Below are 15041 nucleotides of genomic sequence, written 5' to 3'. Positions count from 1 at the left end.
GATAAACATTATACTTATTAATAGAGGGAAACATTCCACATGGGAAAAATATACCTAAAAACAAAGATGATGTGACTTACCAAACGAAAGCGCTGGCACGTCGATAGACACACGAACAAACACAAACATACACACAAAATTCAAGCTTTCGCAACAAACTGTTGCCTGATCAGGAAAGAGGGAAAGACGAAAGGATGTGGGTTTTAAGGGAGAGGGTAAGGAGTCATTCCAATCCCGGGAGCGGAAAGACTTACCTTAAGGGGAAAAAAGGACAGGTATACACTCGCACACACACTCATATCCATCCGCACATACACAGACACAAGCAAACATTATACTTATTTTTTTCTATCTGTCTCATTTTCATTTGACTGCTCTTTATATATTTATAGCAGTGTACCATTACACCTGTGTACGTAACATCATAATGAATTGTTAAAGTATCCATAAAGCTGTCTGAAATATTTACTGCATTGATTATTTAATTTTTTTAAAGTTTTGTGACTTCAATTCTACTCCTTTCTCTTTGTCTGCAGGTGAGGAAGGACTGGTATGTGTTTGCTGTATTGTCCACACTGCCGTGGGTTGGACGGGAGTTGTATGAAAAGAAAGAACAGTCACTAGAACATCTTCTAATTTCCATTGAAGTATTTCTTGGAAAGAGAAGCAAAAAGCATCATGGTGCCCTTAGAGTGTGGGCTCTTGATCACCCTCATCCACAAGAGGAGGTAAGTACTCATATATTTCAACTGAAACCAGTTTCTATATAGATGCTAGATCCATTCCAAATAACTTTCCTGACAGTTAAACAAGTTGGTGACAGAGTTGTGAGTCTATTTTCCTTATGATTAGGGACTGGAAAAATTCACTTGTTGTGATAAATGCGAAATAGATGCTAATTCTGCCTCAAAATGCAGAAACACAAAATTACTAAACAAACTCATTTCATAGTGAATTGTATCGAGATTAACTATTTTATCACAAATTTTTTGCATATAAATATTAAAAGTGTAACCAATTTTCACTCACTGGTATTGTAAGTCATCTGGTAAAGCCCAAAGTGTAAAGATAATGTCCATTAAGAACCTGTCTTCAAGATAAAAAGTGTACGAACCCAAAAACATCAATGCACTCAATGCTCTAGTCCCATGCCAATTGTGGGCGGATGAATGGTCCATTTAAGATACACGCTGCGTAATGCAATGTAGTACTCAGCCTTGGGACCTCACATTTTATAACAAAGAAAAGCATATTTTTGTTTGTTAGCTAAAGCTCAAAAGATGGGGTAATGCGGGCACTTTTAACATGGTGAATTTTTTGAAGTGTGGTTGCATTGATTACTGCTAGAGGTCCGACGTGAATACTCGGCGAACCACAACAAGCAATTGTATGGTAACTGTCCCTGAAAGCTTTGTGTTGTGCATTGATTGTTGTTTTCTTATTCTGAAATAAGCGAAGCGACTAATCCTAGTCCATAACAGATTTAAATTACAACCCTTACAACACCAGAAGAGATCAGCGATCCCTGTGAAAATATGCCAGTTGTGCTGTAGGCTGCAGCCCTGCAAAAGGAAGGTGAGGCTTTGTCGAGCTCACTAGCCCTCTCCCCTTTGACTGAAGTTTACTTATGCTTGCAGCCATCTGCCACTGTAGCCTCTGCAGTAAAGTGATTGGAAAACATCATCTGTAGCAATAAAGGTTTCTCGGGCTTCCAGCCGCATCAAGTGGTTTAAAATCCATGAGCTTTCGGCCGAGTACTCCTCGGCCATTGTCAAGTGGTGACTGTCTTCTGGTTGCTGCTGCCATCCTTATATAGCCGCACTTCCTTCATATGGTGCCGGAGTGGGTACCAGTGACGTCACGGAAGGCAGTGCAGCTATATAAGGACAGCAGCAGCAACCAGAAAACAGCCACCACTTGACAATGGCCAAGGAGTACTCGGCCAAAAACTCGTGGATTTTAAACCACTTGATGTGGCTGGAAATCCGAGAAACCTTTATTAGTACATATTGATGTGAAACTATGCACTCCTATAAAATCTGTAATGTTTTTCAACTGCATTGAAGTAGTTTCTATAGTATTAAAATAGAGTTTCCGTACATTTGGTTCTACTTTAACACTAAATGCCTTGTCAGTTGTATCTGTAGCATTATCAAGCATGAATTGCATGGCTATTAATGCTCACGTAAGGTCAAAATTAGTTGTGTGGGTTGAATTGGGTGAGAAAAGACAAATAATGTCCGAAAACACCATAAATTGGAGACATATTCAGTTCACCAGTGGGAAAATGCTGCTGCTTTTCAACAGAACAATCCTTTTTGAAAGCTCAAATACAGCCAAATGAAGAAAACAAGGACCATTTTGGAAGAAAAAGGTGTAGACAGTTTTACAAAAGCAAATATTTCAGTCACAAAGTTCCCAGTCATCACTTTTTTTAACGATAAATTTCAGAGAACTAAGGCTTTGTTTGCCTTCACTCATACAGCATGTCAACCTTTTAAATTTGTGCATCTGGTCATATAAAAAATTATGAAAAGGAAAGTTGCAACTCACCATATAGTGGAGATGCTCAGTCCCAGATTGGCACAACATAAAGACTCTCACAAATAAAGCTTTTGGCCAGTAAGACCTTCACTCAAAATAGGTGACTGACACACACACACACACACACACACACACACACACACACACACACGCGTGCAACTCACACACATGACTGCAGTCTCAGGCAAGTGAGGTCACACTGCAGTGAGACAGATAAAAGTGTCCCAATCTCTCTTAGCTCTTACTAATGGTATCTACGAGGGATATACAGTGGATGAAATAGAATTTTCTCATAATCTACCCTGAACAACAATTCTCTAAATTTACCAATTATAGTTTTGCAACAATGATTTCACAAATGTTTAAGAAAGAGTAATGGATCTGACCAGAATACTGCCAGGATTGGTGAGCAACAAAAAGCTGTTCCAGGTTTAGAGAGGGGAAGTGCCCCATTTTGTAGTACAACTTTAGAAAAACACATTGTGGCAGAGAAATTAATTGATGAATGAATGGGGAAGATTAGAAAGAAAAATCAGGTCACTCGACCCATGTGTAATGAGGATGAGGGTAGATGAAGGTGAAGTGTGTGGTGACAGAGAGAGAATAGGAGGTTAAAGATGGTACACCGGTAAGGACTGTGCCAGCTTCAGTCCAGAGATGAGAAGGGTAGAGTGAGGAGTAATTATAGATGCTATAGACGTGACTACAACTAAACTTGGTGATTCAAGGCATGCTGCTTCAGGATGACTGCATAATACTTTTTGCCACAGTGACTACCAGTTTTGGGCTGGCTCACTCATTGTCAAACCACCCACCGTGCTACCAACCCTAACTAGCTATACTTCATGGTTCCAAAAGACACAAATTGCTTTTTACAAGAAAGTCAAACTGTAAGCAATAAATACTCTCACTGATAGGCAGCTTATGTGTCTACTTTTATACCTGAGAGACATAACCGATCGAGTATCCACTTACCCATTACCCAGTTGCTGAACATCCTCTACAGCGTAACTCCAGGGACCTCAGTGCCTGTCTTTATCATGCAGACCACTTGGATTCTGTCACTCAGCACTAATTCCTTTGAACTCTGCAGATGGGATACAATACATTCCAACACACCCCTGAACTTAATCTGTGTTAACACAGTTCATAATAATAAATTGAAAGTCATCAAGTAAAACAGAAGTAATATCCAGCATTCCTGAGCAAAATGAATTGCAAAATGATTTAGATAAGATATCTGTATGATGCAAAAAGTGGCAATTGATCCTGAATAAAGAAAAGTGTGAGGTTATTCACATGAGTGCTTAAAGAAATCCACTAAATTTCGATTATGTGATAAGTCACACAAATCTGAAGGCTGTAAATTCAACTAAATACTTAGGGATTACAATTACAAATAACATAAATTGGAACAATCACGTAAATAATGTTGTGGGTAGAGGAAACCAAAGAATGCGATTCATTGGCAGAACACTTAGAAGGTGCAACAGGACTACTAAAGAGACCGCTTACACCACGCTTGTCCGCCCTACTCTGGAGTATTGCTGTGCGGTGTGAGATATGCATCAGGTGGGACTGACGGATGACATCGAAAAAGTACAAAGAAGGGTGGCTTGTTTTGTATTATCACAAAATAGAGGAGATAGTGCCACAGACATGATACGTGAATTGGAGTGGCATTCATTAAAACAAAGCCGTTTTTCATTGCGATGAGATCTTCTCATCAAATTTCAATCACCAGTTTTCTCCTCCAATTGTGAAAACATTCCATTGGCACCCACCTACATAGGGAGAAATGATCATCATGATAAAATAAGAGAAATCAGTGCTCGCGCAGAAAAATTTAAGTGCTTGTTTTTTCTTCACTCCGTTCGAGAGTGGAATGGTAGAGAGACAGCTTGAAGGTGGTTCATTGAACCCTCTGCCAGGCACTTTATTGTGAATAGCAGAGCAATCATGTAGATCCTATCTTGCCCCCTTTCTTTTCATTATTCCTTTTTTCCCCATTTCATTTCCCTCCCTCCCTTCTTGATACTTTTTTTTTTCTCTGCTGCCCTAGTCCTTAGTTCTTAAATGACTATCACTTCTCTTTCCCCTAACCTGTCTTAATTTCTCACTCTGCCTTTGTCTTAACTGGATTGGAACTGCCACGTACTCTCTGTGACACGTGCTGCGTCATTATTACTCTGTCCCTCATTCCATTCCTCCATGTGGAGTTCCAAAAAGTAGGATAATGTTGTCACAATTCCACTCTGTTGTTTTCGGATAAGTAAATAGTGTTGGCTCTAGCTAATATGCTACAAGAAATTTGCATGAGAATAATGCCAGTGGCATAGTTGTGACAAGTGAAAGCAGATGTGTTGTTTATTTATGCCTGAAATCTTGAATGTTGTCAGCTGCACTCGCATAGACGGAAAAGTATTCAGTTGGAATAGAAATGAACAAATATTATTAAGTAGATGTACATATTGTGTTATGTGCCATGGTGAACATTACATTTCTCTTTGAAAGTGCTGTTGATATATTTTGTTCATGAACAACTTTCGTTTTGCAGTACTTGGATTGCCTTTGGGCCCAGATTCGGAAGCTTCGACAAGATAACTGGGCAGAAAAACACATTCCACGTCCTTACTTGGCATTTGACAGCACACTTTCCGAAGCACTTCAGCACAACTTACCAACAATCCTACCTCCTCCACATCATGACAGCTATGTGTACCCAATGCCACATGCTGTTTTTAGAATGTTTGACTACACGGATTGCCCAGAGGTATGTTTCAGACTTTGGTAATATTATTGTTTACTCTTGTATGTGTGACGGGCGACCTCAGCAGTTTGGTCCCAGAAGACCTTACCTCTTGCATGTGTGCCTCATTGTGATTTATTCAAGAAGTATGCTAAAACTTCTGCAATTCTTTTACTGTATCATTTAATTAATTTTTCACAAACAAAGATATACAGTACAATAGTAATAGACATGTGGTGCCTTAAACTTGTAATTATAAATAAAACTTCTGAACATTGTACCACATGTGATATGGTAATATTTTCATTATTTACTTATATTTGTTTGTTATCATTTTCCTATTTACTGATTGAGAACAGGTCACAGTAAATTTGCAACTGATCTTAGTCACTATAAAATTTGATGATTCCACCATCAGTTTCAATCCCCGCCCCCCCCCCCCCCCCCCCAAAAAAAAAAAAAAAAAAAAAACTGGAATAACATTGCCTTGGTTGGAGCTTATGTAGTATGCATTTCTGACACTAGGCATGTATAGTGCAACTCATTGCCAGTTCAGTGCTGCCTCTGTTGTTGACCTGACTTGTTGTGTTCATCTGCCGTGATTGTTTGATAGTGCTGTTTTGTTCGTGTTTTGTTTTCTGTGAAGACACGTTTAAGAGAACAATATGCAACTGTGAAATTTTGTTTTCTACTCAGTAGAAATGCTGCTGGGACTGTTTTAATGTCAGAAACAGCTTATCAAGATGACACTATGGGAAAAACAAGTGGCTTGCTCGATTTAAAAATAGTGACATGTCATTTGATGACAAACCTCATTCTGGATGTCCATCAATTGCCCAAATCAATGAAAATATTGAAAAATTTCGAGGGCATGTGCTCACAGACAGACAATTGATGAACCGTTAGAGATTAGTAGGTTCTCTTGGAGCTCGGTTGAGTCAAAAAAGACCTGATTTGTGGCAGACAGGAGACTGGTTCTTCCACCATAACAACACACCTGCACACACAGCCAACTCTGTTAGTCAGTTTTTGGCCAAAAATGGCATGGTTGCACCACCCGATGCAGCTTTCTTCACCTGACCTGGCTCTGTGTGACTTGGTTCAGGGAAATGTGTAATTTCAACTGGGAAAAACTGGAAAATTTTTGATGAGACAACGTTGCTGCTCTGCTAACTAACCACCTTCACAGATGATAAGAGTGGATTTTATATGTTGATTTTTAACAGCCAAATTAGTGATTGATTTTCATAATGATTGCACTTTTACTGTAGAACATGACGGAGCTTTGATGGCAGTAATTGTGCTGCAAGTCCTTAGCAGCGGTGCGGAAAGAATAATGTGAATTATTGCTGTTATCAGTAGATAAAACAGGATTAAAGAATGCTTTAGTACTTTTTATTATTTTATTCGTGGGTATAGTTTTCAGTGGCTGTAGTATACAGTTTTCCGAATAAAACTGATTCATCAGGTGCAAATATATTGTTATTATGCTTTACCAGTTTCAAAAAATTAATTTGTCATCTTCAGAAGACTACAAAATTAGGGATATTATAAAATTTTAGACCTTGGTTATACATTTATGTGAAGTATATGAAGTATATTTCAGAAACTTACTTAGTACTGGTTTAGCAGATCTCAGTATCTTTTTCATAGAAGCATAATGCCATAGTATATCCAGAAATGTACAAATTGTATGTGATTATTGTAAACACATATTGACAATTTACAATAACTGAATCACATCTATGTATCTGTTGTGCTGGCAGCAAGGAGCATATCTAAAAACATATACATGAATTATAACAAAAGTATAAAAAGAAATTATTTATTTATAATATATAATGGAATCCCTCCATCCTTGAGGAGTGATGGTGTAACATGCTTGGTTCAGAGTCTGCATCGTCTGCTGTGGCTAAAAAGTCCCACTCGAGAGTGGCAGTCCCTACTGCAGTTTGGACATGTGAAATTTGAGGGACTTCGAACAGAAGCCGCTCTGTCTCTTCGCTTTGTCCTCTTCCTGATTTGTTCCTGTGTGCTTTCGTCCTCTGAGAGCTTGACACCATTGCGCACAGTTACTTGTCACTTGACACGGTCATCTGCAATGCTTTCCCAGCAACTTGGATTGATTCTGGTCTTGGTCAGGTCTCTCTTGCAGACATCCTTGAAACGAAGGTCTAGTCATCCCACTGGTCTCACACCCTCCTGAAGTTCTCTGTACAGCAGTTGTTTCGGTATCCGTTCAGGATCTATGCGCATGACGTGTCCCAACCATCTTGGACGTCGATGACTCAGGAGTGCAAAGATGCTGGTTGTGCTTGCACGATGAAAGACTTTGGTGTTGGGTACTCTATCTCTCCAAGAGATCTGAACGATCTTGCGGAGACAGCGGAGACGGAAGCTGTTGAGTCGGGATTCAAGCTTAGAAAGAGTTGTCCATGTCTCACAGCTATAGAGAAGGGTGCTTATAACACAAGCGTTGTAGACTTTTAATTTAGTTTTTGTGTTAAGCAGTCCGTTGTTCCATACTCTGTTTTTCAATCTAGCCATGACAGATGATGCCTTTGCGATTCTGTTAGTAATTTCAGTGTCCATGGACAAGTTGCTACATATTGTGGATCTCATGTAGGTAAAGTCATCAACTACCTGGAGAGGATTGCCATCAATGCTGATGGATGTTAGTAGTGCTTTGCGCCATGATCTTAGTCTTTTGAAGGCTGATGAATAGACCAAATTTTTCATAGGCATGTGATAATTTGTTAATTATATACTGCAGCTCATCTTCTGTGTTCGCTACTAGAGGTGCATCGTCCACATATAACAACTCACGGATAACAACTGTATTTACTTTGGGCTTGGTCTTGAGGCGAGCAATGTTGAAAAGATTTCCATCAGACCTCGTATGTAGATACACTCCCTCCTCACAGTGTTCAAAGGCAAATCTGAGCAGAAGGGAAAAGAAAATCCCAAATAATGTAGGAGCTAACACACACCCCTGTTTCACACCGCTATTAACAGGGAATACTTCTGATGTTTTACCATTGAAGCAAATTGTTGCTTGTGTTTTCTCATGGAAAGAGACAATTATTTGTAGTAGTTTAGGTGGGCATCCAGTCTTCTGCAACAGTTTGAAAAGCCCATTTCTGCTCACTAAATCAAACGCTTTAACAAGGTCAATGAAAACAATATAAAGTGGCCTCTGCCACTCACGACATTTCTCTTGTAGCTGTCTTAAGGAGAAGATCATATCTACGGTTGATCGGCCAGGCCTGAAACCACACTGAGATTCTGGGTAGATTCTGGAAGCTAAGATTTGTAGTCGCATTAGGATGACTCTTGCATAAGCTTTCCCAGCTACACTTAGTAATGAAATGCCTTGGTAATTGTTACAGTCACTTCTGTTCCCTTTCTGTTTATATATAATAACTATCCTCGAATTCCACATACTCATCGGGACATAATCTTCTTCTCAGCTGGTTGTGATAAGTGAATATAAGTGTTTGAGAAGAACAGACTTGTTATACTTAATAACCTCTGCAGGTATCCCATCTTCACCTGGGGCCTTTCCATTAGCAAGAGAATCTATTTCTCTACTGAGTTCTTCCATAGTAGGCATTGCGTCTAGTTCTTCCATAAATGGCATTTGTTTGATGGCGTCACATGCATCCTTGCTAACTTCATTGTCGGCTGCATACAACTCGAGATAGTGTTCAACCCAGCGTTCCATTTGTTTGCCTTCATCAGTAATGACTTCACCCATCTTGGACTTCAGAGGAGCTGTTTTTCTGACAGTTGGTCCAATTGCTTTCTTAATACCATCGTACATTGCCTTAGCATCCCCAGAATCGGCCGCTTTCTGTATACCTGCATATAAATTCAGCCAGTAGTTATTTGCGCATCTCCTGGATGTTTGCTGTGCCCTGTTCTTTGCTTTTCGTAGGTCATCTCGAGTTTTTTCATTTGGATTTCTTTTGTAAGCAAGCAGGGCTTTCCATTTAGCCTCAGTGACTGGTTCCATTTCTTCCAAATTTTGCTTGTACCAGCCCTTATTTCTTTTTCCTTTTATTCCATAGGCCAATACTGCCTAGCTGTAGATTGCACCCGAGAGTTTTGCCCATTTCTTATCAACATTCCTTTCTGCTTGCATGTTTCCTGGGAGAGCACTTTCAAAATTACTGGCAAAATCCTGCTTTCTTTGTGTGTCATGAACATGATCTGTGTTGATATGGGAATGACCTCTCGGTTTAGCGTGGTGGTATTTTTTAGGAGTGAGCCTCAATGTGCACGACACCAGGGCGTGGTAAGTGTTGCAATCAGCACTATGATAACTTCGTGTCAGTAGCACATTTTTGAGACCAGTACGCCTAGCTATGACTAAGTCAAGTTGATGCCAGTGTTGAGAGCGCGGGTGTCTCCAGGACACCTTGTGCTGATACTTAAGCTGGAAATATGTGTTTGTAATGCAGAGTCCATAAAAGCAGCAAACTTCAAGCAGTTTCTGGTCATTTGCATTCATTTTTCCCACCCCATGATGTCCTAGGCAATTTGGCCATATGTCATAGTCTGATCCAACTCTAGCATTAAAGTCCCCTAGAATACACAGTGTCTCGGTGCTAGGTGCCTTGGCTATTCTGTCGCTGAGTAAATCATAAAACAGATCCTTCTCTTCCACTCTGGATGATAAGGTGGGAGCGTACACATGTAGGATGTTGACAGTGCTGCTTGAGGAGCATATTTTTAACCCTAGGATCCATATACAGGGCCTCCGAGGTCCTTGTATGTCTTCATTTTTTTAAAAAATCTGTAATTTTTTTGTTTGATTTCAAACTGCTTTCCAGTACTCTTTCACTAACACTGACATTCCTCCTATCAAGTCTGAACGAGATATCTTTTTAAGTTTTTTGTGTAATTCAGTATGTTTACCCATACACCGTGAATGCATAAGCAGGGCTTCAGAAGCCCTCACACATTTATAAATGTTCTTTAGCCTATATTGTCTTCAACATTTGTTTGGGAGCAGTTATTAATTCAACAATAACTGTAGTGGCATTTCCAGCAACAGGAGTGCTGTAGTAGTAATAGTATAACTAAAAGATAATACATATTGGCGATGTTGGTGTATTATTGATCTTTTTGCTATCAGATGTTTTGCTATTGTTATCCTGTGCTGCTCTTATCAGCCTCATTGTTACTGTAGTTTGTTTGTTGCTGCAATGCCCATATTGTTACGAGTATGACTCGTTTAGTGCTGCACAAGCTGCTGTTCGAGAGACACGCCTTTTGCTATGGCTTCGACACGCAAAGTAAGAGGGTCAGTCCGTGCAAATGCAGCTAATTTTGAAAGTGTTGTGGCTCAGTGGTTTGAAGAAGATGATTCATACGAGGAAGGAAATATTTTTGAAGATGCAAGTAGTGAAGAATCAGCCAATGAACCTGCAGATGTGAATATTGAGGCAGATGACAGTCCTTCCAATAATATTACTTCATCAGACTCTGAAAATGAAGAACCACCACAAAAAGGTATAGAAGACCACACATACATTAGTCAGAGTGGAACGATTTGGAAATTAGATCCTCCTGCAACTTTTTGTACGCCTGTCCATAATATCGTAAAGGAGGCACCTGGTCCAGCCCGTGGTTCAAAAACCTGTAAACCTAAGGATGCCTGGGACTATTTCATCTCCAAGGAAATACTAGAGGAAATCATCAACTGCACAAATATTGAAGGCAGAAGAGTGGCTGCTTTACGTGGTAAAACGTGTAAAAACATTTCGCTTGCTAAAATGGAGGGTTTTCTTGGTCTTTTACTGCTTTCTGGTGTTGAGAAGAGTTGGGATGTCCCTATTAGAGAATTATTCTTGGATGAAAAGGCAAATCCTACATATAAGGCCACCATGTCAGTAAATAGATTCGAGGATATAAGGAGAATGATTAGATTTGATGACAGGCGTACCCGTGAAGCTCGATCGGCAGATGACAAACTTGCAGCTGTTCACTATGTATGGGAATTATTTCTTTACAAGTGTAGAAATAGAATGATTCCCAGTGATTCGCCCACAGTTGACGAACAGCTAGTCCCATTCCGTGGAAGATGCAGCTTCACCCAGTATATGCCCTGTAAAACAGTCAAGTATGGCATAAAAATATTTTGGTTATGTGATGCTACATCTGCATATGCTTTAGACGGAATTTTTTACACGGGATGGAAGCCCCATGAACCTATTCAGAAAAATCTTGGATTGAATGTGGTGAAAGATCTTGCTAAAAGCATTGAAGGATCATTAAAAAATATTACTGTTGACAACTTCGTTACTAGTGTGCAGCTGGGAGAAGAGATGCTTCAGAAGCAAGTTACAGTTGTGGGAACAATCAAACAAAATAAACCAGAAATTCCCAATGAGATGAAACCATCTACCTCAAGAGCGATTCATTCCTGTTTGTATTTAAAGGTGACATTACAATGGTGAGTTATATTCCCAAAAAGAAAAAGTCTGTAGTTCTCATTAGCACAATGCATCACGACAGAAACATTGATGAAACTCATGCAAAAAAAAAAAAAATAATAATAATAATAATAATAATAATAATAATAAAGTTCTATAACTCTACGAAGGGTGGAGTTGATCAAATGGACCAGAAAATTCGTTATTACACTTGCAAGAGACAAACAAGAAGATGGCCATTTGCATTATGGATGAATATGATGGACGTCACAGCAATGAACAGCGAAATTTTATTTCCCGCCCAACATCTGACATACCATAGTCGAAGAAGTGATAAAAGGCGTTTGTTCCTAAGAGATTTAGCAGAGGAAATGGTAAGACCACTAATGGAACTTAGTATTCAGATCCCTAATCTTCCAAAGAAAATCGTTGATGCTATGCAAAACTGTGGAGTTCAAAAAGATGTCATATTACCGAACCAACTACCTGTTTCAGGAAAAAGAAGAAGATGCAATTATTGTCCATATAATAAACACAGGAAAAGTGCTATGACATGCATTAAGTGTAAATCCAACATTTGTAAGGAACATAGTGGCGTTCTTTGTGCTTCTTGTCTGTCACATGTTGAAAACTAAGAAAAATGCATGTTTATGTGAACAATGAATAATAACTTTTTGTCAAAATATTGCCTATATACATAATATTGTGAATAATGAGTATGTTTTAACTGAAGAAATTGGTTGTAATAAATGTTATTAAATGTAAACTGCAACTTATAAGAGAATTAATAAAATTATTTGTATATGTTGTATGTAAATAGATGTAACTAATAAAAATTCACTATTAGGTTTGTTTTTTTTTAATTAATAAAATGTTTATCAGGCTCACCAGATCCTGTCACTGTATCTTAGGAAACTTTCAATATGACAATAACTCCAAAGAATGATTATATGAAAAGAAGAAAACTTTAAATTCGGGCAGGGCCTTGGAAGCCCTGCATATGCATTCATGTGTGTTTTCGGCACTATGCATCCTAGGGTTAAAGCAATAATTCGCTCTGTTCCATCGGATGGTGGCACAGTACAGTCCAGGAGGGTGTTTTTAACAGCAAATCCTATGCCATGAAGTCTTGGCTTGTCTTGAGACTTCCCCTGCCAGAAGAATGTGTAATTATCCTCCCTGATAGAGCCCGTGTCTGGAAGCCGCGTCTCCTGCAGTCCCGCGATGTCTACATTCAAACGGTGGAGCTCTCTGTCAATTACGGCAATCTTAACGGATGAAATCAACCTTTTGGGCATCGTCAATGTACCTTGGACACATGGTCCTAACATTCTAGGCGGCAATATGAAATAGTGATTCCTTTATTATTTCATTTTTGTTTTTAGTAGGTGTACTATATCAACCCACTTGTCGAAGATTACTTCTAAGCTCCGCACACCCCGTGAAGCAGGCAGATAGTGGCGGGACAGCACCTTATTGGCCGGGGGCTGACCAGCTTGAAGTGGGCGGTAGCTGTCCAATGAGATGCAATGATCTCTCCCACCATCGGAAGTGGCCTCTGGCACTCGAGTCTTACGCCAATCAGACAGAGCTTATAACCGGTAACTGCCTCTTCCCGTGTTTTGCCTAAGTCCTTGGACGTCGCTGAAGTGTCCTCTCCAGGATGCTCCAAGCCTGAGCGACAAATATGAAGACACGTGAGTTGCCCAATCATCACGGTCTCCCTCTTGACCTAAATGATAATATTCAGAAGAAAGGCAAGCCAATACATCTGGTATCATTTCACTTGCAGGAGCTGCTGAAAGGGGATGTAGTACGCCTTCCAACCGCCTTTGGGGCCCCACTCCAGATTTTCTTTCAGGGTTTTCTCCCTTTTCTTCATCCCTCCCGAGACCAAGCGCAAGGCAGTGGTGTGTTAAGGTAATTAGAGAAAGAAAAGGAATGGTGACTGAGGAGAGGGTAGGGAATAGGATATAGGATATAAGACGGGTCGTTGTGAGGCACACTTTGTCTGGCTCCTCTGCTGAGACCTGCCTGGCTAGGTTGGACCTGCCAGTAGCTACGCTACCGCCAATATAGCTCTCAGCTTTCTTGGAGCACACAAACTCTCCCGCCCACACGGACGGTGCTACGATAAGGCGGTGCCTCATGGGAGAGTATAAAAAGAAATTATTCATAATATGTTTGAAAAACATGACATATAGTTCTAATATATAAAAGTAATGGGCTGAGTCTCACATTTGCTGTAAAATGTCAATCTGTGTTTACAATAATCACATACAATATGTACATTTCTGGGAATATCAGGGCATTACACTTCTATGAAGAAGATATTGACATCTGCTAAACCAGTACTAGGTAAGTTTCTGTGCTATACTTCATGTAAATGTGTACCTGAGGTCAAAAAATTTGTAATATCCCTAATTTTGTAGGCTTCTGAAGATGACAAAACTAATTTGTCAAAATTGACAAAGCATAATAAAAATATATTTGCAACTGACGACTGTATTTTAGTCTGCAAACATTTTTAGTATCACAGCCAAATTACAGACTGCAGTTTTTAATTTTTTTTTTTTTTTTTAATGATGATATTTGATTGTATTTGTGGTTACAGGGTCCTCTTCTCCCAGGAGCACATTCAATTGAAAGGTTTCTCATAGAAGAACACTTACATCAGATTATTGAGATGCATCATTTAGAGAGAAAAGACTGGTAAGTTGTGCTTATTTTCCAAAAAGGAAAAGAAGACTAATGATTGATCTGCTGAATTTATATCTCATGCCTCATGTTGTTTCAGATTTGAATGCCTTACACCTTCTAGCTGGATGCTGTTTATTTTAACTGTGTACAAATATTAAAAATATTTATTTATAAAAAATAACTTTTATGTTGGCTAGCATTGTAAATCTGTTTTCTCTTCTTTTGTAAATATTTGTATCCAGTGCTTCATCTTTTTAGAGTCATAATGGTGACCAATGTATCCAGGAAAGACCGAAAGTGGAGGTTCGTGGTTATTAAGGGATGCAACCTTCCATCAAGTATTGTACTTCTAGCACTTAAGTGTGGGAAGAGAGGGGTTTGGGGGGGGGGGGGGGGGTTATATTATCATTTGGGATGTGGGAGGATGAAAGCTTTGTTTTATGGCAATTTACATTTCATATGAATGGCTTTTGTAACACTTAGGAAGTATTTACCATTTCTTCTCTTTTCAGGAAATCTGCATATAAAATATACATCCTTTCCAAATCATAATTACTATAAGTTTGTTCATATAATGATCTGTACAAGATTTATTGAAAAATGTTTCT

At 39.2% G+C, this 15041-nt stretch overlaps 1 protein-coding gene across 1 annotated transcript in view; it reads left to right on the top strand.

The window, feature by feature from the left end:
- LOC124623180 (nuclear cap-binding protein subunit 1) overlaps positions 1–15041 on the top strand; it is a 179413-nt gene that overhangs the window by 43423 nt on the left and 120949 nt on the right. The window contains exons 5-7 of the mRNA XM_047148984.1: positions 537–728; positions 5102–5317; positions 14348–14445. Of these exons, the coding sequence (XP_047004940.1) occupies positions 537–728; positions 5102–5317; positions 14348–14445 (506 nt within the window). The remainder of the gene's footprint in view (positions 1–536; positions 729–5101; positions 5318–14347; positions 14446–15041) is intronic.

Source organism: Schistocerca americana, chromosome 7 (genome assembly GCF_021461395.2).
Source record: "Schistocerca americana isolate TAMUIC-IGC-003095 chromosome 7, iqSchAmer2.1, whole genome shotgun sequence".
NCBI lineage: Eukaryota > Metazoa > Arthropoda > Insecta > Orthoptera > Acrididae > Schistocerca > Schistocerca americana.
This window is presented reverse-complemented; position numbering and strand designations above follow the sequence as displayed.